Below are 23,333 nucleotides of genomic sequence, written 5' to 3' on the forward strand. Positions count from 1 at the left end.
ATTTAAGCATTAAACAAAAAAGCAAGTGTTAACTTCCCTTCTCAAAACTCTGAAGTAACTCCCAGAGGAGAAAGGATTAACTACAGGTCTGAGCTCTTTCTCCATGGGAACACAACCTCATATTACTGTCTTTTAAAGAGGTTTCCTTAGAAACATACTATGTTAAGAAAAATATGAAAGGTCAGCTGTATTCAATACTGTTATAAAAACGACTGGGGAACTACATCTGGACTGGGAGGACTCCAAGTGGATTCACAGACGCTGAAAGTATACACAGCCAAAACTACAAAAAAAATGATGAAACTGATGAATCAGTGAAATCTACTTCTGAAACTAATAATATATGTTAATTGGATTTAAATAAATTTTAAAAAATAATTCATAACGGAAGTATATAATAAATAGTATCATATATATATAACTGAATCAAATTCCAGTTTCTCTATTCTATTGGACTACGGATTTGTCCATTCCCTAACGTATTTTTTATTACATTAGTGTTATGATTAATATGAGTATTCCAATTTTGTTATTTAAAAAAAATAACTGTCTATATGATTTCCTGGAGTAATCCAAATATAGTAGCTTCTAATACCTAGTAAGTTTCCAGGATGGTGAATCTTTACAATGTCAACTCATCAGCGAACAGGGTGTCTTTCTTTATTGACTTCAACTCTGTGACATTTAAAAAATTCTATCTATAAAGATTTTTTTTTGAGTCTTCTTAATAGATTAAAGAAAAAAAAGATATGTTGAGAAATATAGGCCTTGGCTTCTCTGCGTGATGTCTCTCTTAAGAGTGTGCTTGCAGTGGGAGCTACACTCTTGGGCTTCATGAGCCGTAGCTGCCGCTAGAATCGGGGCTTTTCTAGCTGGGAGTAGCCCACACCCAGCCATCCGGCCTCATCCCATACAAATGAATGTGTCCACAATAGCACTGGGAAATAGCCCCAGACTTTTATAAGAACTGCCAATAAAGATATATTTGAAGCTGTAATGCTGACATGCTGTACTTCCCTGTCTTGTCCCTTGTACAAAGCTAGTAAGTAAACCAGGGCCAGGTTCTCACCTGTTGTGTACCACGAGTATGAATGTCAGCAAGAACCCAAGATCACTGCTGCTGATTGTGCAGAGTGGGTGCCACACCTTCCCTTTTATCTCATGTCTCTCAGAGTCTAAAGTAATTTCTTGATCTACAAGGACATGTATCACTTCTCCCCTCTCACATTCTCTCCTATCAGTTTTTCCTTCCACTGCTTGTCACACTGGCCTCCTTGCTTCCTTGCTGTCCTCTGAACACACAAGAGTCCTGCATTGGGGCCTAACATCAGCTCTTCCCTCTGACTGGAAGCTCCTCACTCAGATATCCATTTGATTAACTCCTTTACTGAGTGTCTCTGCTTACCATCTACTCTGATCATCTTATTTCAAATTGCAAACCCCATGTCCTCCATTCCCAACTCCTTAACTCTGCTTCTACCTTTCTCTTCCCTTAGTACTTAACCCTTTGAACATTGGGTACAGTGTACTTATTATGTCTATTATTAGCTGACTTTACTCATCCCATTAGAGGAAACTCTTCAAGAGTAAGAATTTTTGTTTTTATTAACCAATGTCTTAAATGTCCTGGACGATTCCTAATACATAGTTGGTGTTCAAAAAATTTGCTAAATGAATAAATATACACAAATAAAACCCAAATACACAAACAAAAATCCCTTCCCCTTTTTTGGCCATAAATTCCTCCATAGTTAATATATTCCTAGGAGTATCAGAGAATAGTATCATAACCTATGATAGTTTTATGATAAATTCATTCATAAGATCTTTTTTTTTTTTTACGATTTTATTTATTTATTTGACAGACAGAGACCACAGGTAGGCAGAGAGGCAGGCAGAGAGAGAGGAGGAAGCAGTCGCCCCATGAGCAAAGAGCCTGATGCGGGGCTCGATCCCAGGACCCTGGGATCATGACCGAAGCAGAAGGCAGAGGCTCAACCCACTGAGCCACCCAGGCGCCCCCATAAGATCTTTTTAAGGAGAATACGTAGTAATAAAAGAATAGAGTGCTGCAATATAACATATGGGTGGAGATCACATTGAGCCAGTCAGAAGCATCCTCTGGCTTACCAGTAGGCAGAATAATTCCCCTAGGAAGCACATGAAGCATTCTTAAAAAACTGTTTATAACATCTTAATTATACAGTACCTATATTTTATGTAGAGAACCATTTTTAAATACTTGCAGATCTGACACAGAAAATACTTTTAAAATTTCCATTTAGATGAGCTTCTATTTAAAGTGAATACATAAAAACTATCCAAAAATGTTAAACCAAATATTTTTTTAACTCAAATGCTATCCACGGAAACATTAAACCAAAAAAGATGCTTCCAGAAATAACTGTTTTATTTCTGTAAAATGCAGTATTATACCTAAAAGGAACTCTTGACCACAATTACAAAAGGAATTGGAAAAGATTTTTGATTTAAAAAAAAAAAAAAAAGAAAGAAAGGTAGACAAGTGAAAGAACAATGACTACTGTCAGGTGGTTTCCCATCTTCTGTGCAACACCCCACAACAAAATGAAAATAATACACTTGACATATTTGATATTTCTGAATTGAATTAAGAGAACAAAATAATTTTAAACTATTATAATTAATGCCTTTGAATACTAGTCAATGTACTGTATTTTAGGGTCTTTTTGTTGTTATTTTTTTTTAGAATTAGTAACCAACACTTATAAGCTATAATCCCATCATTTGGGGATTCCTCAAGGCCTGCTTCTACCTCCTCTATTCTCATTTTATACTTTCTCAAGTGTCTCATCCATGCCCATAATTTCATATACAAGCAATATGTAAATTATTCACACATTGCTAACTCAAGCCTGGACTTCCTCTTGAGCTCCAGACCATGATGTCTAATTGTCTTTTAGATATCTTGAAGTCTCTTTTATTTCGATGTATCCAAAAACCATACTCTGGGTCTACCCTCTCACAGATCCCCAAACCAAATACTTTTCCAAAATACCTATACTGCTTAATAAACTCACTCTTCCTCACCTCCTATATACTGTGTATTTCCATATCCTATTGACTTTACTTTGTAAGTTATCTCTCAGATTTGTTCCCTTCTTTCTTTTTCTTTCATAACAACTCTAACTCCAAGGTACCATCAGCTTCCATCTGTAATAGCCTCCTTCTGGTCTCCCTCTATCCACTCTTGCCACAGCCCTATCCTCCTAACCATTCTCTGTTGTAGCCAGAATGATCTTTTCAAAAGGCAAATCTGAAATACAAAAACAAAAACAAAAGGCAAATCTGATCACGTCACTTAAATACTTAAAAATTTGAATGGTTTTCCATTCCTCTTAGCATAAAGTCAAAATTACTTAACATGGCCCACAAGCCTGTCCATGGTCTGAAGCACCATCCATTTCTACAGCTTCATCTTGGATTTTGCGTCTCTTGTTCTCTCTGCTCCAGTATTTACTCAGTACCTTCTTTGTACCACACTCCTTCTTGCCATGGTGCCTCTCAATGTAACTTTTATATCAGCCTAGAATACTCCTCTCCTAATTGTCTTAGCTGACTCTTTTATTTTTTAGATCTAGCTCATTTATCAGCTCATCAAGAAAGCCTTTCCAATTTTCCTGACCTGGTAAGATGTCCTTATAATATGCTTGCTCTCCTAGCTCCATGACCTTTACTTAGCAGCACTTAACTCATTTGTGCTTTTCCATTTATCTGTGCAATTCTCAAGTTTTTGCCTTAATTAGGCCATAAGTTCCACGAGTGTTGCACCATATCTCATTCCTGCCTGTACTTGGACAAAGTAGATATACTAAATTTCAAAAAATGTATTTTTAGGGACAGCTGGGTGGCTCAGTCAGTTAAGCATATGCCTTCAGCTCAAGTCATGATCCCAGGGTCCTGGGATCGAGCCCTGCAACTGGCCTCCCTGCTCAGCAGGGAGCTTGCTTTTCCCTCTCCCTCTGCCTGCTGCTCCCCCTGCTTGTGGTCCATCTCTCTCTGTCAAATAAATAAATAAAACCTTTATTTTTATATTTTTATACTAGCTATTCTATTATATCCTAACAGTAAAAAATTAAGTAAAAGGATACCACTAATATTCCGTGTATTCACTGACACATTGTTTTCATTTTACCTATGTGTTTTTTATAATTTAACCCTACTTTTTCTGGAGAACCAAGGAAAAGAACAAGAAACAAATGTACAGAAGTCAGCCATCAATAAGCCAAAAGTCACTGTGTTCACGGCATGAAATAATACATTGAATGAGGACGTGCCTTTAGATAAATGGGCCAATGATTCCTACATGTTTCCTTAGAGCAAGTTCAGATCTACATATTTAAGGAAGCCCAGAGGGATCTAATTACATTAACAGGCTTAGAAGACATCCTTGGCAAGGTTTATTCAGATCTATTGGTTTCAAAGCAGAAGCTGTGCTGAGAAAAGTAAAACACTTCCAGGAATTTTACTAGCTTAATGCACATTATGCTCTTCTACTGAAGCAGAATATGTTAGAAAATTAATCATATTGTATGCACATGAGTGTTCAATAATGTCTTTGAAAATAGGGCCATCATGATTAAAAAGAAGTAACAGTAGTTTTACCATTATTATGAAATTCTGTTATAACAGTAATATTTACACTATCCCAAGAGTGTATAACTCTTTGAGTTCAGTATGTTTCTACTTACTGCTAAGAAATATAAATGTTAATTTGATCCTTATACAGACTCAGGAAACCTGAATCTTAATTACATAACAAATAAAAGATTCTTTCTCATGACTATTTAAACAATAGGTTACAGATAAATGATATAAAATTTCCTTTATTACTAGACATATATAACAATCTTTTAGAAGTAGTTTCAATAGAGGGAGAAAGTACTTCTTAGAGATTCCATTCAAAATTTTTTAAACCTATTCAAAAAACAATACAAACAAGTTTCAGATTAGAAAGCTTTATAACAAAGCAATTTGGAATTACACATGATAAGGTATAAATTAATCCCTAAATTAAAATATTAAATTTTAGATAAAAATAGCAGAAATACAGAAGAAGAAAATATTAGCAAGAAATTACTTGGGGAGTGGGAGGTTGGGTGAGCCTGGTGGTGGGTATTATGAAGGGCACGTATTGCATGGAACACTGGGTGTGGTACATAAACAATGAATTCTGGTACACTGAAAAGAAATTAAAAAAAAAAAAAAAAGAAGAAGAAATTACTTAATTCCCTTTAACCAAGAATTCAGATGTGTGGTATTTTTACTTTATCTACCTAATTTTTTTTTAATTTTTTTTTTTAAAGATTTTATTTATTTATTTGCCAGAGAGAGAGAGAGAGAGAGAGTGTGAGCAAGCAAGCACAGGCAGGCCAAGTGGCAGCAGAGGCAGAGGGAGGAGCAGTCTCTCCGCTGAGCAAGGAGCCCGATGTGGGACTCGATCCCAGGACGCCGGGATCATGACCTGAGCCGAAGGCAGCCGCTTAACCAACTGAGCCACCCAGGCGTCCCTATCTACCTAATTTTAAATGTTAATACACAATGGTTTGAATACTTTTAAAAGTAAAACTCTGATCAAATTGCTTAAAATGAACTAACTTCCAAATAAAAATTAAAATTCCAAAACATGCACATTATTTTTATAGCTAAAGGAAAACTAAAAGTGAAAATGATACAGTAATTTTCTCAAATTATTTAATAATTAAATCAATAAAGAACATATTGATCGATCACTGTTTTATACCATAAAAATACTAAATTTTAGTATCTTTTACTCTATAGAAAATAGCAAAAAGATGGGTGAGAAATGCTGAGTTTAAAAACAAGGCTGAAAAAGGAAACAATAAACAGAACTAAAACGCAACCTATAGAATGGGAGAAGATAATCACAAATGATATATCACACAGACAAAAGGCTAGTATCCAAAATCCATAAAGAACTTAACAAACTCAACAGTCTCCCCCCAAAAATCTAGTCAAGATACAGGCAGAAGATATGAACAGACATTTCTCGAAAGATGATATACAAATGGCCAACAGACACATGAAAAAATGGTCAATATCACTTACCATCAGGAAAATACAAATCAAAATCACAGTGAGGTACTACCTCACACCAATCAGAATGGCTAAAATTAACAGCATGGAGATTCCTTAAAAAGTTAAAAATAGAACTACCCTACAACTCAGCAATTGCACTACTAGGTATTTATCTAAAGGATACAAACAAACATAGTGGTTCTAAAGGGCACATGTACCCCAATGTTTATATAGCAGCAATGTCCACAATAGCCAAAATATGGAAAGAGCCCAGATATCCATCAACAGATTAACAGATAAAGAAGATGTGATATATATTATATATATAATACATATATATGTATATCTATTTATATATTACATGATATATAAAGATAATATATGGATATATAGATAATTATATAGATAATATCTATAAATATTATCTATAGATATATATAATATATAGTTATATAGATATTATCTATAAAATATAGATAAAATATATAGATATTATATATATTATATAGCTATATAGATAATCTATATAATTATCTATATAGCTATATAACACCTATATATAGCTATATATATAATACCTATATAGCTATATAATACCTATATATAGATAAAATCCATATATAGATATGTAAATATTTATTTATTTATTTATTTATTTATTTTTATTTTTTAAAGTGTTTTTTTTTTTTTTTAAAGATTTTATTTATTTATTTGACAGAGAGAGATCACAAGTAGGCAGAGAGGCAGACAGAGAGGGAGAGAGAGGAGGAAGCAGGCTCCCTGCTGAGCAGAGAGCCCGATGCGGGACTCGATCCCAGGACCCTGAGATCATGACCTGAGCCGAAGGCAGCGGCTTAACCCACTGAGCCACCCAGGCACCCAGATATGTAAATATTTATATATAGAAATATATGATACAGATAGATAATAGAGTTATCTCAATAATCTATTAGATTATATATATAATCTATATATAATGAAATATTACTCAGCCATCAAAAAGAATGAAATATTGCCATTTGCAATGACATGAATGGAACTAGAGGGTATTATGCTAAATGAAATAAGTTAGCTAGAGAAAGACAAATACCATATGATTTCAGTCATATGTAGAATTTTTTTTTTTTAAAGATTTATTTACTTATTTGAGAGATAGTGCAAGCAAGTGTGGAGAGGGGCGGAGGGAGATGGAAAGAAAACCTTAGCAGACTTCTTGATGAGCTCAGAGCCCCATGCAGGGCTCGATCTCACAACTCTGAGTTCATGACCCTGAGTTGAAACCAAGAGTTAGTCACTTAACTGACTGTGCCACCCAGGGTCCCCTTACTCATGTGGAATTTAAGAAACAAAACAGATGAACACAGAGGAAGGGAAGGAAAAATAAAATAAGATAAAAACAGAGAAGGAGGCACACCATGAGACTCTTGCTATAGGAAACAAATTGAGGGCTGCTGGAGGGGAGGTGGGTGGAGGGTAATGGAGTAACTGGGTGATGGGCATAAGAAGGTCACTTAACGTAATGAGCACTGGGTGTTAAATGCAACTGATTTATCACTAAATTCTACCCCTGAAACTAATAATATACTATGTGTTAACTAAATTGAATTTAAAAACAGAACCAAAACAAGGCTGAAGATACAGAAGGAAATAAAGGAGATGTCATTAAAAGACCATAAATAGACAATGTGATTATATCTCAACTCCCTTCCATTCCCCACAAAAAAAGGGCAAGAGTTGTAACAACTGCAGGAGGTCATTTAAAATATTTATCATATAGCATAACACTCACAAAAACGATTTTCAGAAAATAAAGTTTCTTATATTTAAAAACCTGGCCATTTCTAAAATGATCTGGTTATCATTACAAAGAACTGATTCATATTCAGTGAGTCACCAGGGAATTCTTTAAATCTAAATTCAAATAATGTTTCTATAACAAAGATAAAGATATAACCTTGTAAGTTCAAAGGTTCTTTTTTAAAACTATTCATTTTAAAGAGATACAGAGACAGAGATGGAGAGAGAGCACAAGCAGGGGGAGAGGCAGAGGGAGAGGGAGAAGCAGACTCCCCAGTGAGCCTGACATGGGGCCCCATCCCAGGACCTGGAGATCATGACTTGAGCCAAAGACAGACACTTAACTATCTGAGCGACCCAGGCACCCCAGTTCATAGGTTCTTAAAAGGGAAAGTAATGTTTTAATAAAAAAAATAGTTAACTCTTCAAATGCAACAAAGTATAATATATATTACATTTCAAAGTACCTAAGAAGATTCATACTCTTATACCCAAAAAAAGCATTCATCAGCACAATTTTTCTGTTTTAATGATAAACAATTTTAGAGACTGAGAATAAAGAATTTTTCATTTCCAAATAATTAAGTAATATTAAATAAGAGATCTGCTCCCTTATCAAGTTCAGGATCATTTACCATTACAAAAATGTTAGTTAAGTCTTTAATGAAAGTGTTCAAATTCTTGCTGTGCAAACAGTTTAAAATTATAAAGTGAACACACATGTTTGTAATGCCAGCAAGTAAGGGAGAACTAAGGGCTATATAAAAGGGGAATCTTTTGAATAAACTTGACACTTACCAATAATCCACAGTATAAGTAGATAGTCTATTCTTTCAAGGGCTGGCCCCATTGTGTTTTTCTTATCCTCATTGTAGACAAGAGAGTAGAGGTTTAGTAACAGCAGGAACGTGAAATATGATGCTCCATGAATAATAAATTTCATAAAAGGAGTGTGAATGATTCTGCCGAACTGAGATTTGGGAGCTATCAAATAACAAAGTGACAAAACTGGCCAAAAGATGCCAACTGTCAAAACTGTCATTATCTTCTTACAGGTGGGCTTACGTCGGTAACCTGACATCTGTCCAAACCAAACAGTGTTCAGGAACTGCTGGCAGTTAGACTGTGAGACAAACTGAAAAGAACACACACATATATACACAAAAATAAATAACTATTAATAACTATTCATTATATTAATAATTAACAATAAATTGCCTATAGATACAATTTGATACCATTATTTAACTGATAATCAAAGTATAATAGCTTAAAATCAATTCTACACAATTCACATAATTTTTTGTTTTTCTTATATGTAATAAAAGAGTGTAGAGTTTGAGAGCATAGACTCTGGAGCCAGATTACCTGGATTCAAATCCAGGCTCTGCCACTTAATAATTGACCTTGAGCAAGTCTTTAAACATCTTTCAGCCTCAAATTTCCCATCTATAAAATGGGGATAATAGTCTCGACCCATAAACTTGTTACAAGGATTAAATATAAAGCTCTTAGAATAGTGCCTGATTCATGTAGTATTTAAGTATCTAAACATCAGATACATTTATGCTCCATGAAAACACTGAGAATTTCTTTAAATGTATTATACTCTCAAGCTGCTTAAAACTGAATTCTGTGTAAGAAAAAAAAATATATTGCCAAATAAGAGGGAAATTTTAGTTCAAGTATAGGAATCAATTTACCAAAGTTTACAAAGCTTCTTAGTTTACTAATTTCAGAAGCAGTATTTTCCCAATATAATGCTCAAGTTGTGAAGTATAACTTAAGGATTCTGGTAACTGTGGGTACAATTATGTGATCAGGTTTGAAATGAACAAAGTGATCATAATGTCATTAATATATTAAAAACTAATTGGTCAATCTTCTGTTTTAAAATTATTTATCCTGGGTGCCCAGGTGGCTCAATCTGGTGAGCATGTGACTATTGATTTTGGCTTAGGTCATGATCTTAGGGTGCTGAGATTGAGCCCCATGTCAGGCTCCCTGCTCAGCATGGAGTCTGCTTCCCTTCTCCCTCTGCCCCTCCCCACTGCTCATGCTCTTTCTCTCCATCTCTCAAATAAATAAAATCTTAAAAAAAAAAAAAGGAATTTCCTATATACTATACTTGTTTTTGGCAGTTAAGTCTTACTTCATTCTTCTGCTCAGATTCTAGTGCTCTTAAGGGATCTTAATTTGTCTCTCAAGATGAAATACTGCAGAGAGAAATAGCTTTTCCTCCCATCAACTACCCAGTTTAGTAGCATCCCAAACTACTAAAGGAGAAACTAGTGGTTTCTCCCTTTCCCCAATATCAAAGGACTGACTGCTGTCCTTGCCATCCCTCTTTATAATAATGATTTAATTAATAGCCACGTTAAATATGTAATTTGAAGGACAAGATTTCAACTAGAAATGTTTTAGGTCTGTGTTGGTTTTAAAACAATGATACAAATTCTTGCTACTCCTCTCATCAAGAGGTGGGTTATCATGTTTCATACCCTTCTATTCAACAAAGCTGTGATTGGTTTAGTCAGTAAATTCTGGAAGAAGTGATACCATGTGACTTCTGAGGGTCGGTTTTAAAAGGTTATGCAGGTTCCACCTTGTTTGATTAGCTGCTGGCTCAGACACCAGACTGTTGAGTGAAGAAGCCTCCACATGACTGTACCCCTAGTCATCTGAGCTACCTCCAGCTAGACCCTAGACACAGTGAAGCAAGGACAAATTATCCATGCTTGCTGTGCCCTTTCCTAATTCCTGGCCTACACAATCCAAGAGCAGAATAAAATGATTATGAAATTATTATAAATGATTATGAAATACTGTTTTATGCCACTGATTGTCAGGAATTGTTATCCAGGGCAGATTACCTAAACAAAGTCTACCAACTATTTGGGAAGACATTATCCTCCCCTTTGATCATATCTAGAAATCTAGCTTTAAAAACTATATTTTCATGTGTCCTTAAAATTACAGAGTATTTTCCTTTCAAATAAAAATATTACTACTAATTCTTCTTTCCTTTTCTTGCATCTTCCTTAGAATGGAACATTTGGTTACATCTGTTAGTCCTCAGGGTGATATATATATATATATCTCAATCATTAGGAAACTGGCTCTTAGTTTTTCCTTCCCTAACCAGGATAATCTCAGTCTTTCCACCTTTCTTTGGGGTTTCTTTTTCCAATCACTTAAGTTGATTTTGTAACTTGCTATCTCTTTATTCCATCATTTAATAGTATTTCATGTCTATTTTAAGTCGTAGAGCACGGAAGTAAATAAATTAACCTAAGATGTAGTCAAAATGTGTATTAGAGGACAATTTTATCAGGTGTTCTATATTGTTTCTATTTATACACATTAGTGCTATACTTCCTTTTTAAGCACACAGGTATATTGTTGATTTATAATCTAATTACACTGATCCAAATTCTTGTGTTTAATTTTTTTCTATAAATGTTTTCCTTTTTTTTTTTTAATATTTTATTATTTATTTGACAGAGAGACACAGCAAGAGAGGTAACACAAACAGGGGGAGTGGGAGAGGGCAAAGCAGGCCTCCTGACAAGCAGGGAGCCCAGTGTGGGGCTTGATCCCAGGACCCTGGGACCATGACCTGAGCCAAAGGCAGACACTTAATGACTCAGCCACCTAGGTGCCCGATAGATATTTTATCTTAATCAAGAACCTTAGAGTATTAGAAAAAGTATAAGATTTGAAACCAGAAATCTGGGTAAGTGATATACTATGTAGGTAATATTAAAATAAGCATCTTAAAATTCCTGTACCAATTTCCTCACAAACATTGTGAGGCTCAAATTTTCAACCAAAATAATAAAAAATTCTACTCCTAGCACCAGAAGTCCTGTATCTTGCCTTCTACCATTATATGTCTCAGGTCACATTTTTATATTAATACAAATCTGATAACCAAGTTTTATTCCAACATCTATATTAATAATAAAAATAATGGGCCTTAGGGGCATCTAGGTGGCTCAGCTGGCTTAATGTCCAATGAGTTCAGTTCAGGTCATGATCTTAGGGTAGGGAGAATGAGCCCTGCGATAGTTGTGGTGTCTCTTTGTCCCTCTCCTTTTGCCCCGTCCCCTGCTTGTGCTCGTGCTCTCTCGTGTTCTCTCTCACTAAAATAAATAAATCAAACCTTTTTTAAAAAAAATAATGGGTCTTAGAAAAAATACCTTAAAAGTATCATTTACCAATACCTCATACTATCAGCTAGGTATCATTACCTACACACAAACACCTGTGTTTAGTAAATTATCTCAAAAAATGAAATTTAAAATGCATACCTTCCTTCTTCAAGTTCCTGAATCATGCATCGTGTGTGTGTGTGTGTGTGTGTGTTATGTGTGTGCGTGCGTGTGCGTGTGTGTGTGTGTATGTGCGGGGATTAAAAATAGGTATTTCCCTTAATAGGAAAAGATGATGCCAGTAGAATCAAATTGAATTTAGTTATCACATCATGGGCCTCTCCACCTTTGGGCTTCAATGAATTAAGAAATAAGAACCAGGAAGCAGCATCTGATACTTTATGTTTAAATAGAAAGGTACTATAGAAAGCGCCATTTGTAACCAAATCAACAAAACAAACCTACGACAGACAAAATACAAGATAGAACCATCATTATGAAAGTACTTACCACACAAGATCTTATTTAAATAGCTACTATTTGGCAAAAATACTAAATTAACATTATTATTATTATAATTAAAATTAATTGTTAAAAACAACTTGTATCAACAATACTTCAATATTTCTTAAAAAAGGAAAGTAGTAAAACTGTCCCTGAACCAAAATAATAATAATAATAGCAACTGCCATTTATTGAGTATTTGCTTAACACCACCCTTGGGGTGCCTGGATGGTTCAGTCAGGTAAGCATCTGCCTTTGGCTCAGGTCATGACTCCAGTGTCCTGAAATCGAGCCCCACATTGGGCTCCCCGGCTCAACAGGGAGTCTGCTTCTCCCTCTCCCTCTAACCCTCAACCCGTTCATGCTCTCGCTCTCTCTCTTAAATAAATAAATAACCTTTTTAGAAAAGTGATGGTAGAGTACATATCTTTAATTCTCAATTAATTGCCCTGAACCACTATACTACTATGGAGGAAATAATTCTTTTTTTAAAAGATTTATTTATCTATTTTAGAAAGAGAGAGAGTAGTAGCAGGAAAGGTAGAGGGAAAGGGAGAAAAAACCCCAAGTAGACTTCACACTGAGCAAGGAGGCTGGCTTTATCTCATGAACCTGATATCACGACCTGAGCCGAAACTAAGTCAGACACTTAACCAACTGTGCCACCTAGGCACCCTGGAAGTAATATATATATATCACAGAAAGCCTCATACCTCCTTTTGGTTATATTTGATAGCAAGTTTTAGACGACTTAAATTCATTCTTTCTTCTAGTAATCCCCGTTTGTCAAGAGGCTCATCACTAGATGTATGGTTTAGGATAACTTCCAATTCTCGTGAATTCCGCGCTTGTGCAAGCAAATCTTTAGCAAACATTTTACATTGTCGGGCTAGTTCCTCATAATCATTCCTGCAAAATGCAATAGTTTATTATTAGAAATGTCACTTCCAGCTTCTAATTAAGTTCTTTTCAATAGAAAATTACTTACTCAGTAACATTTTAATTCTGACAGGGCTCTTCAAAATCTGAAGTCATTTGTGCTGATGGTCAAAAGAAGCTACTGGTGCATAAATTCTCTACAGCTTTGAGGGAAACTGTAACACAATTCTATTCCCTGTGTTCACACGGATAATTTTAGAGAGTACAGTATTTCCTTATATATACTGATATTCCTAGAAATTCTGTTTATAGTTTCCAACCAGCTATTAACTCATTTGCCATTATTCTCTGTCTGACGTAAAACTTCTGTCTGACGTAAAACTTCTTTCACATTACTCATCTAAACAATAGATAATAATACTGCTATCCAATAAATATTAATATGTACCTTTAATGAGAGTTGTTTTCAATAATTGTCTACAACATGATATATGCTACTTTTGATATTAAAATAGTATTCTCGGGGCGCCTGGGTGGCTCAGTGGGTTAAAGCCTCTGCCTTCGGCTCAGGTCATGATCCCAGGGTCCTGGGATCGAGCCCCGCATCGGGCTCTCTGCTCAGCAGGGAGTCTGCTTCCTCCTCTCTGCCTGCCTCTCTGCCTACTTGTAATCTCTGTCTGTCAAATAAATAAATAAAATCTTTAAAACAAAATAGTATTCTCATTCACTTTTAAAGTGTTTGTTTGAATAAAATTCAAGTTGGAAAGAAAAGACGCTGAAATATTCCTAGTAAAGAATTTTCTTTCATAATCACTATTCCCTGAAACTTAGGATTTAACTGCTGATTAAAGACGGGCCTAAATCGGGGTGCCAGGGTGGCTCAGTTGGTAGGGTAACTGCCTATGGCTGACGTCATAATCCCAGGGTCCTAGGATAGAGCCCCGAGTTGGGCTCCCTACTCCTGGGGGAGGCTGATGTCATAATCCCAGGGTCCTAGGATAGAGCCCCGCGTTGGGCTCCCTACTCCTCGGGGAGGCTGCTTCTCCCTTTCCCTCTGCCTGCTGCTCCCCCTGCTTGTGCGCTCACTCTCTCTCCCTATCAAATAAATAAATAAAATCTTTGGGGGGAAAAAAAAGACAGGCCTATATCAACAAACTTGTGAGCAACTGAGAAGTTTTAGCAGATAATTCTCTTTAAGAACATCAGTTATATTAAAATTATGTCTGAGTGTAATAACTCGAAAATAAGTTAGATAGGTATAAATATGAGTCAATTGGGGTCAGATTCAGAAAATAATTTTTATTCCATTTTTTTCTCTCTTTTAAAAAAGATTTTATTTATTTATTTGACAGAGAGAGAAAGAGAGAGAGAGAGAGATCACAATTAGGCAGAGAGGCAGGCAGAGAGAGAGGGGGAAGCAGGCTCCCCACTGAGCAGAGAGCTCGATGCGGGCTTCGATTCCAGGACTCTAAGACCATGACCTGAGCTGAAGGCAGAGGATTAATCCACTGAGCCACCCAGGCGCCCTTCAGTTTTTTGCTCCTTACTGGGAAAGGGAAAAACAGAAAAATTTCCCAATGGTTAATCATCTATATAATGGGATTTTCCATGAACAGAAAATTATCACTCAAAGAATTAAAAACTTTCCTTAGAGGCTAACATTTTTCTATCTATTCTTTGGATTTATTACATAACCAAAACTACTTAAAAATAAGCAATTATATTTCTTTAACAAATGAAGTATTACTGCTTCTTAGTCTAGGAATCCAATTACAGATGAGAATATTCATCAAAAGTATGTATTATTACAAAGAAGTCTCATCTTTAGGTAAACACTGACAGACCACCGAATTCAGTAAGATTAATATATTTTATTAATCTAATTTTCTTAATCTTTAACAAATTATTATAAGACTAATAAGTGGCTGTGTATAGTTTAGGTGGAAATATAGTAGACTAGAAGCCAGGAGTCCTATGTTCTAGTTACAATTCTTGCTAACTCTGTTCCTAATTAGATGCTGCTTATCAGTAAAATATCTAACCTATATACGTCACTTTCCCTGTCTACAAAAACAAGGGGATTGGGGGCACCTGGTGGCTTAGTTGGTTAAGCATCTGCCTTCGGCTCAGGTCACGATCTCAGGGTCCTGGGATCCAACCCCACATCAGGCTCCCTGCTCAGCAAGGAGCCTGCTTCTCCCTCTCCTCCTCACTTGTGTGCTCTCTCTCATTATCTCTGTCTCTCTCTCAAATAAATAAATAATTTTTTAAAAATGGAATTAAAGTAAATGGATTTTATGATCTATGTTCAAAATCTTAACTTTATTATCTGATGATTACAGAATAATCATAGCAGTTGCTTCAAATCCTTTTTGGAAGGAGCTGAATGAATTCTACTTTATATGGTAACTGAGAACTCCAATTATAAGGTTATAATAAGAAGTTCTTTAGAATTAAAAGGAATAACTTTATAACAGCCTCATATGCTAATAAAGTTAAAAGTACCAACAAGTTACATTTTAACCATGTCTTGTATTTTTCTTGAAGTATATACTTTGTGTCCTATCGAGTTTAAATAAAACAAAATTTAACTTATCCAAATTGAAATACAGGAGTTCCATACTTAAAAACTTACGAACAGGTTATTTAAAAAGTTTCTAGAATTCAGCTATCAAAAACACACTATAAACTGTTATTAAGGCATAAGAAAATTGCAAGCTTCTTGTCACCCTTCCAGGAAGAAGTCTGAATCTTTCCATCTTGTCAAGTCACTAGAGGAGTGCAATGCAAAGAGGGGGCACCTCCCAGAACAGCTAGACAGAAAAGGAAAGGTAGAGATAGGTGTAACCTGCACAACAGAAACCTTCCAGCAGGAACTATCAAGAAATGATCAATCTCTCTTTCAGGGGGCACAAGGGATACTTTAAAATAAGGGAAAGTCTCAAAGATTTTCCTCAAGTCTAAGAAATATAATTTCCTAAGGACTTTCATTTTTTAAAATGTTTAAATTAGTAGTTTAATAGGCTACTTTTCCCAAAGCCTTTTTTTGTTCCCCCACCTTAACTCTCTAAGGGGAATTGATACCAATGGTTCTTTATGTCAAAATTACATTTAACTCTTCACTTCAGAAGAAAACTCAGAATGGGATTCATCCCTCTTAATCAGCAGTATTTCATTTTTATGTAATAGCTTCTTTTTCCAAAGCCTTTTTCTATTATCCCAACTTAACTCTCTAAGAGAAATTGATAAACAATGATTCTTTGTGTCAAAATTACATTCAACTCTTCATTTCAGAAAAAAACTCAGAATGGGATTCATCCCTCTTAATCAGTAGTATTTTATTTTTATATCTACATATTATGTGTCTCCTAATAGAAAAATCTCACCAAACAGAGAAAACAGACTATGTCTGTGTGTATGGAACGTCCCTGAAACACAGAAAGCATTCTACATGCTTCTGAAAGTTATGAAGGACCAAGCTCTCAGGATGACTATAGAATCTGAGAATAAGGGGAGGCAGAATAGAGAACAGTTATAAATTTACTCTTGCTTAAGGCTGCCACTCCCCTTACTCTTCACTGTCTTAGAACTCCTTTGGCAACATTCAACAAATGGCAAAGGGCAGGTGGGGAAAGAGTGACCTAAGTAACATCAAGGTCTAAGCCACTGAGCCTGAAGGAAAATCCCAGGTAAGTGGCGGCAAGGTCTGGTCATCTTGGATCAAAAGTAAATAAATATAAACATGAATTTGGTTTATGGAAAAAAAAAAACAAACTCAGGCTGAAGAGATTCTTGAAAAAAGGATATAATTTATAATTTCCACTCATTCTCACCTGAATTCCACCTCCACAAGACTTAATTCTTTTAAATCAGCACTAAGTTCAAATGCTCTCAGAATTGGATCCTCCTCCGTTAACATTATTAGAGCTGGACTGGCCAAACAGCGATATATATCAAGACGAAACCTGTGATAAATTTTGATTCCATAATGTAAAATAAATGGATTATACACATATAATTAGTATTTTCAACCTATAATTTTCATAAATTTAAAATTAAAGTACTATAAAATTAAAAGAAAATAAAACAACTATAATATAGTTATTACAGGATATACTACATAAAGACTTAAAAAATAAGTTTTTGTATTTTTCAATCCAATTTAATTAAAAAATTTCTATTCTTGAACCAATATTATTTTTTTTATTTCTTATTTATTTTTTTTTAAAGATTTTATTTATTTATTTGACAGAGAGAAATTACAAGTACACTGAGAGGCAGGCAGAGAGAGAGAGAAGGAAGCAGACTCCCTGCTGAGCAGAGAGCACGATGCGGGACTCAATCCCAGGACCCTGAGATCATGACCTGAGCCGAAGGCAGCGGCCCAACCCACTGAGCCACCCAGGCGCCCTTGAACCAATATTATTTTAAATGGAATAGGCTAATAGCTAATACATTTTGAATATGATGTGAATGGTTATTAAATTTTTCCTTCCTCAGTGATAAGACTACATTAATACACTAGATATCTATAACACATGACTCAATCAACCAGGTTATTATTTTTTTCAACCAGGTTGTTTTTTAAAGATGTTTCAAATCTTAAGAATGAAATCATTCATTTATGTATAATCTCTAGATAATGGAAAAGCATACCACTTTACCTTCTGTAAACTAGTTATGGTTCATATTCAATACCTAAATAAGAAGCACACCAGAAAATTTTTGCAATAAATCTTTCATTTATAAACATATAATTTTTAATTTATAAATTTAGTAGATATTATATAATGTATATTTCCTTCCAAACATAAATTTAATACACGCTTGTTATTAAAAAAAAAAAAAAGCAAGCAATTTTAGGGGTGCCTGGGTGGCTCAGTCAGTTAAGTGTCTGATCCTGGGTCCTGAGACTGACCCCTGTATCAGGCTCCCTGCTCAGCAGGAAAAGCCTGCTTCTCCCTCTACCTCTCCCTCTGCCTACTGTTTCCCCTGCTTGTGCTCTCACGTGTGCGCTCTCTTCTCTCTGTGAAATTAAGTAAGCAAATAAATAAATAAAACCATTTAGAAATATGATGGTTCCCAATTCTCCTCCTTCCACCAACTCTACTCCTCTAAGAATAGTCAAATTACAGAGAATTATGAATATCCTTATTATTTTCAATTCACACACAAATATAATCAGACATATTATATAAAGGAACAACTTTTTCTATGTTACTACATATAGAGTCATGCCTTTTTTTTCCCCCAAACTGGATGGTTTCCCATTTGACGGCAGCTCATCAGATCTCCAAAAATGGAAATTTCAGTTGCTTCTAATTTTTTACTTCTATAAATAACACAGCAATGAATATTCTTCAGTTCATATGTTCTTTGCACACTTAGAATTGCTGCATAAAATGGCATATGTATCTTAAATTCTAATAGATGCTTCTAAAACACTAACAATAAGGAGAGCTCATTTCCCCCTACATCATTATTTTGCCACTTTCATGAATGAAAAATGGAATTTTATGTGAATTTCTTAAAAAGCTTAAGCATCTTTCCTGTTTACTATCCATTTATACTACTTCTGTAAATTCCTGTTCATTTTCATTAGCCTATTTTTCTGATAATTGTTTATTTTTTAAAATCAATTTGTAAGATCTACATATCAAAGAAATTAGCCCTCTGTCTGGTCAAAGTATTTTAAATACATTTTCGCAGTTTATTGTTTGTCTGCATTCCCCAACTAACCCAGAGACTCATCAGGAGACAGTAGAACTCTTTTATAGGCTCAAAGTGTATTAACATAAACTCTACCCAAATCATTGGCTCACCTATTTAGATCCTGAAATGACCCTTAGGAATCAAGGCTAAAAAATAAAAATAATCAGGGATGCCTAGGTGGCTCAGTCAGTTAAGCATCCAACTCTTGGTTTCAGATCAGGTCATGATCTCATGAGTTGTGGGATGGAGCCCCGGCACCAGCTCTGCACTCAGCGAGGAGTCTGCTTGAAGATTCTCCCCTCTGCCTCTCCCCTTCCACTCACATGCATGCTCTCTCTTTAAAATAAATAGATCTTTTTAAAAAATAAGAATCAAAAACTAAAAAAGGCACAGAGATCTATGATTATATATCACAGGGAGACAGACTTTTCAGGCCAGAAAAATAATAATATTTTTAAAAATCTTAGAAAGTACAACAGTATTCGGAGTTTCTACAATATATACTAGACTGTCCAGATTTCAAGCAAAGAAATATTAGATGTGCAAGAAAGAGTCAAGCTGTGCCTCACTAAGGAGCAACAACAGAGGGGGAAAACAGACTTCATTAAAATCGTCCAGCAAAAGGCCCAGAACAGAATCCTCCTTCACAACCCTCAGAATAAAACAACACTGCCCTACCTTGATTTTGGATTCCTAGGCTCCAGAATTGTAAGACAATAAGTTTCTGTTGTTTAAGTCACCCAGTGTGGTATTCTATTATGATAGCCTTAGCAAAATAATGCAGGGCTCAAAAGTAGATCTGAAATGGCAGGAGAAAGAACTACCAAACTTGAAGATATATTGATAGAGATTATGCAAGCCAAAGACTAAAGAGAAGAAAAAGAATGAGGAAAAATGAACAGAAATTCAGAGATATGTAAAACTATTAAATACAAGTACATACTCACAATGGGTACATACCAGGAGAGAAGAGAAGAAAAAATATTTGCAAAAATAATGGCTAACAACTTACTATATTTACTGAAAAACAATAACCTGCACATCCAAGAAACTCAACAAATTCCAAGGAGGACAAATGGAAAGATAATCACAAACAGAAACATCATGGTAAATACGCTGAAAGTCAAAGGCAGGGAAAAAATCTTGAAAACAACAAGAGGAAAGTGATGAGGTGTTTACAAGGAAACCCCAGTAAGACTAACAGCAGACTTCTCAGTCAAAACAATAGAAGGATAAAATATTCAAAGCACTCAAAGGAAAAAAAAAAAACCATCAGACAAAAATCCTATAACCAGCAAATCTATTATGCAAAAGTAAAGGCAAAATAAGAACTTTGCTTGAAAAAGACTGATTGAATAACGTTCCTAGCAGACCTGCCTTACAGGAAATACTAAAGAAAGTTCTTTAGGCTGAAAGCAAGTGATCCAAGATGATAATTCAAATCCACATGAACAAAAAGAACAAGTAAAAGTCGTTATGTAATTATAAAAGACACTATAAATGTCTATTTCTCTTGCCTCTTAACTGATTTAAAAAGCAATTATATAAGGGCATCTAGGTAGCTCAGTCAGTTAAGCATCAGACTCTTTTTTTTCCATTTTATTTTATTTTATTTCTTTTCAGTGTTCCAGAATTCATTGTTTATGTACCACACCCAGTGCTCCATGCAATGGCGGCTTGGGTCATGATCTCAGGATCATGAAATCCAGTCCCATATCAGGTTCCATACTCAGTGTGGAATCAGCTTGAGATTCTCTCTCCCCCTCTCCCTTAAATAAATAATCTGTATCATTTGGCCTATAATAACACAGAGAAATGTAATGCATGTATAATGTAATCACCAGTAACAGCACAAAGTAAGTGGACAGGACTACAGCTGTAATAGACTAAAGAAATGATGACAGTAAAGTATACAACAATATGTCTGTTGACAATAAAGTAAACAACAATATGTTGTTGGGTTTATAGATAAAATATGTATAATAACAATACCATTAAAAGGATGGAAAAGATAAGTAATTTATTAATGATATTAAAATGCCAATTAGAAAATATACACTCAATGCAAAAAAAAGCACTAATGAAGAAACAGAGGAACAAGAAAGATGTAAGACACAAAGGAAACAAATGAGGAGACATGTGGAAAACAAAAGGCAAAATGACATATTTACAACTATATTAAGAACATTAAATGTAAATGGTTTAAACAATCCAATTAAAAGGCAGATGTTGGGGGCGCCTGGGTGGCTCAGTGGGTTAAAGCCTCTGCCTTCGGCTCAGGTCATGATCCCAGGGTCCTGGGATCGAGCCCCACATCTGGCTCTCTGCTCAGCAGGGAGCCTGCTTCCCTTCCTCTCTCTCTGCCTGCCTCTCTGACTACTTGTGATCTGTCTGTCAAATAAATAAAATCTTTAAAAAATAAAAAAATTAAAAAAATAAAAGGCAGATGTCAGACGAAATTTTTAAAAAGCATAATCTAACTCTATGTTGTCTATAGGAGATACACTTTAGATTCAAAGATACAAATAGACTGAAAGTAAAAGTCTGGAAAAAGATATACCATGCAAACCGCAACCACAGAAAAGCTGGAAAAGCTATACTAGTATCATACTTTAAAACAAACCAAAAAAATATTACTAGCAATAAAGAGGGACATTTTATAATGATAAAATGTCAATCAAAGGAGATATAACATTTATAAACATATTTGTAACTAACAACAGAGCACCAAAATCATGAAGAGAAAATTAATAGAAATGGAAAAATAGACAACTGAACAATAACAAACACTTTTAACACCCTATTTTCAATAGTGAAAAGAACTAGATAAAAGATCAACAAGAAAAGAAAAGAATTAAGCAACTAACTAGACATTGACAGAACATTCCATCTGACAAGGATAAATTATATATTCTGATACATTCTGAGATTGAGAACTCCTCTCCCGGAAATTGATAGACTAAATAGATTGAAAACCAGAGGGATAAGGAAGATTCAAATACTATGAAAGAATATATGATTGAACGAAGTTTATTGAATGCTCACTCCAAGAGTACACTGAATATTCAAGAGTATTATTTCAAGAGTACATATAATATTGTCGATGTCAAATTATATGGTAGGCCATAGAACTAGTCTTAACATTTCTTTAAAAAATGAAATGATAAAAAAAAAAATGAAATGATAAAAAGTACCTTCTCCAAATTAAGCAATGATTTCTTAGCTATAATACCAAAAAGAGGTCAACTGGATGCCACCAAGCTTCTTTAAAACTTCTGTTTTTCAAAGTACACCATTGAAAAAGTGAAAAGATAACTGATAGAATGTGAAAAAAAAATTACAAATCATGTATCTGATGAGGGACTTGTATCCAGGATATAAAACAAACAAACAACTCTTATAATTCAACAAATAAAAAAGCAGATAACCAATTAAAAAACTGGGAAATGGATTTGAATAGACCTCTCCAAAAAGATAAGCAAATAATCAATAAGAACTTTAAAGATACAATTTATATGAAATACTCAGAAGAGGCAAACCCATAAGAACAGAAAGTAAATTCAGTGGTTTCCAGTGGTTTCAAGAGTAACTGGTAATGAATGAGTACAGTGTTTCTTCTGGATGGGATGAAAGGTTCTGGAATTAGGTAATGATGGTCAATGTATAACTTCATGAATATTATAAAAGGGTGAATTTCAAAATATATGAATTATATCTCAAATTATAGATCAATAAAGTTATTTTAAAGATTTTACTTATTTATTTGAGAAGGAGAGAGAGAGAGAGCAAGAATGCAAGAGTGGGGTAGGGAGAAGCAGACTCCCTACTGAGCAGGGAACCCAATCCAGGGCTCCATATCAGGATGCTGGGATCATGACCTGAGCTGAGGGTAGCTACTTAACCGACTGGGCCACGTAGCTTCTCCTCAATTAAGCTATTTTTAAAATACAGTATCCTCTAATAATTAATTAATTTAGAAATTAAATAGAAGTCACCAGAAGAAAGAAATCTGGGAAATCCCAAAATATGTGAAAGTACAACAGCACAGTTTGAAATAACCCATGAATTAAAAGAATAAAAAGAAAAGCCACAGGCTGGGAGAAAATATTTGCAAAAAAAGTATCTGAGAAAGGACCCTGCATATAAATTATATAAAAAACTCTTAAAACACAACAATAAGAAAACAATCCAATTAAAAAATAGGCAAGA

The 23,333-nt window shown here is 34.8% G+C and overlaps 1 protein-coding gene across 4 annotated transcripts in view; it reads right to left on the bottom strand.

Moving 5' to 3' along the window:
- Positions 1–23,333, bottom strand: part of TRPC1 (transient receptor potential cation channel subfamily C member 1) — a 72,943-nt gene that overhangs the window by 20,613 nt on the left and 28,997 nt on the right. For all 4 annotated transcript variants that reach the window (XM_059391803.1, XM_059391802.1, XM_059391805.1 and 1 more), the window contains 3 exons: positions 17,246–17,377; positions 13,247–13,442; positions 8,674–9,010 (listed from right to left, as the gene is read on the bottom strand). In XM_059391803.1, coding sequence (XP_059247786.1) covers positions 8,674–9,010; positions 13,247–13,442; positions 17,246–17,377 — 665 coding nt within the window. The remainder of the gene's footprint in view (positions 1–8,673; positions 9,011–13,246; positions 13,443–17,245; positions 17,378–23,333) is intronic.

The sequence above is a fragment of the Mustela nigripes genome, chromosome 2, assembly GCF_022355385.1.
Source record: "Mustela nigripes isolate SB6536 chromosome 2, MUSNIG.SB6536, whole genome shotgun sequence".
Taxonomy (NCBI): domain Eukaryota; kingdom Metazoa; phylum Chordata; class Mammalia; order Carnivora; family Mustelidae; genus Mustela; species Mustela nigripes.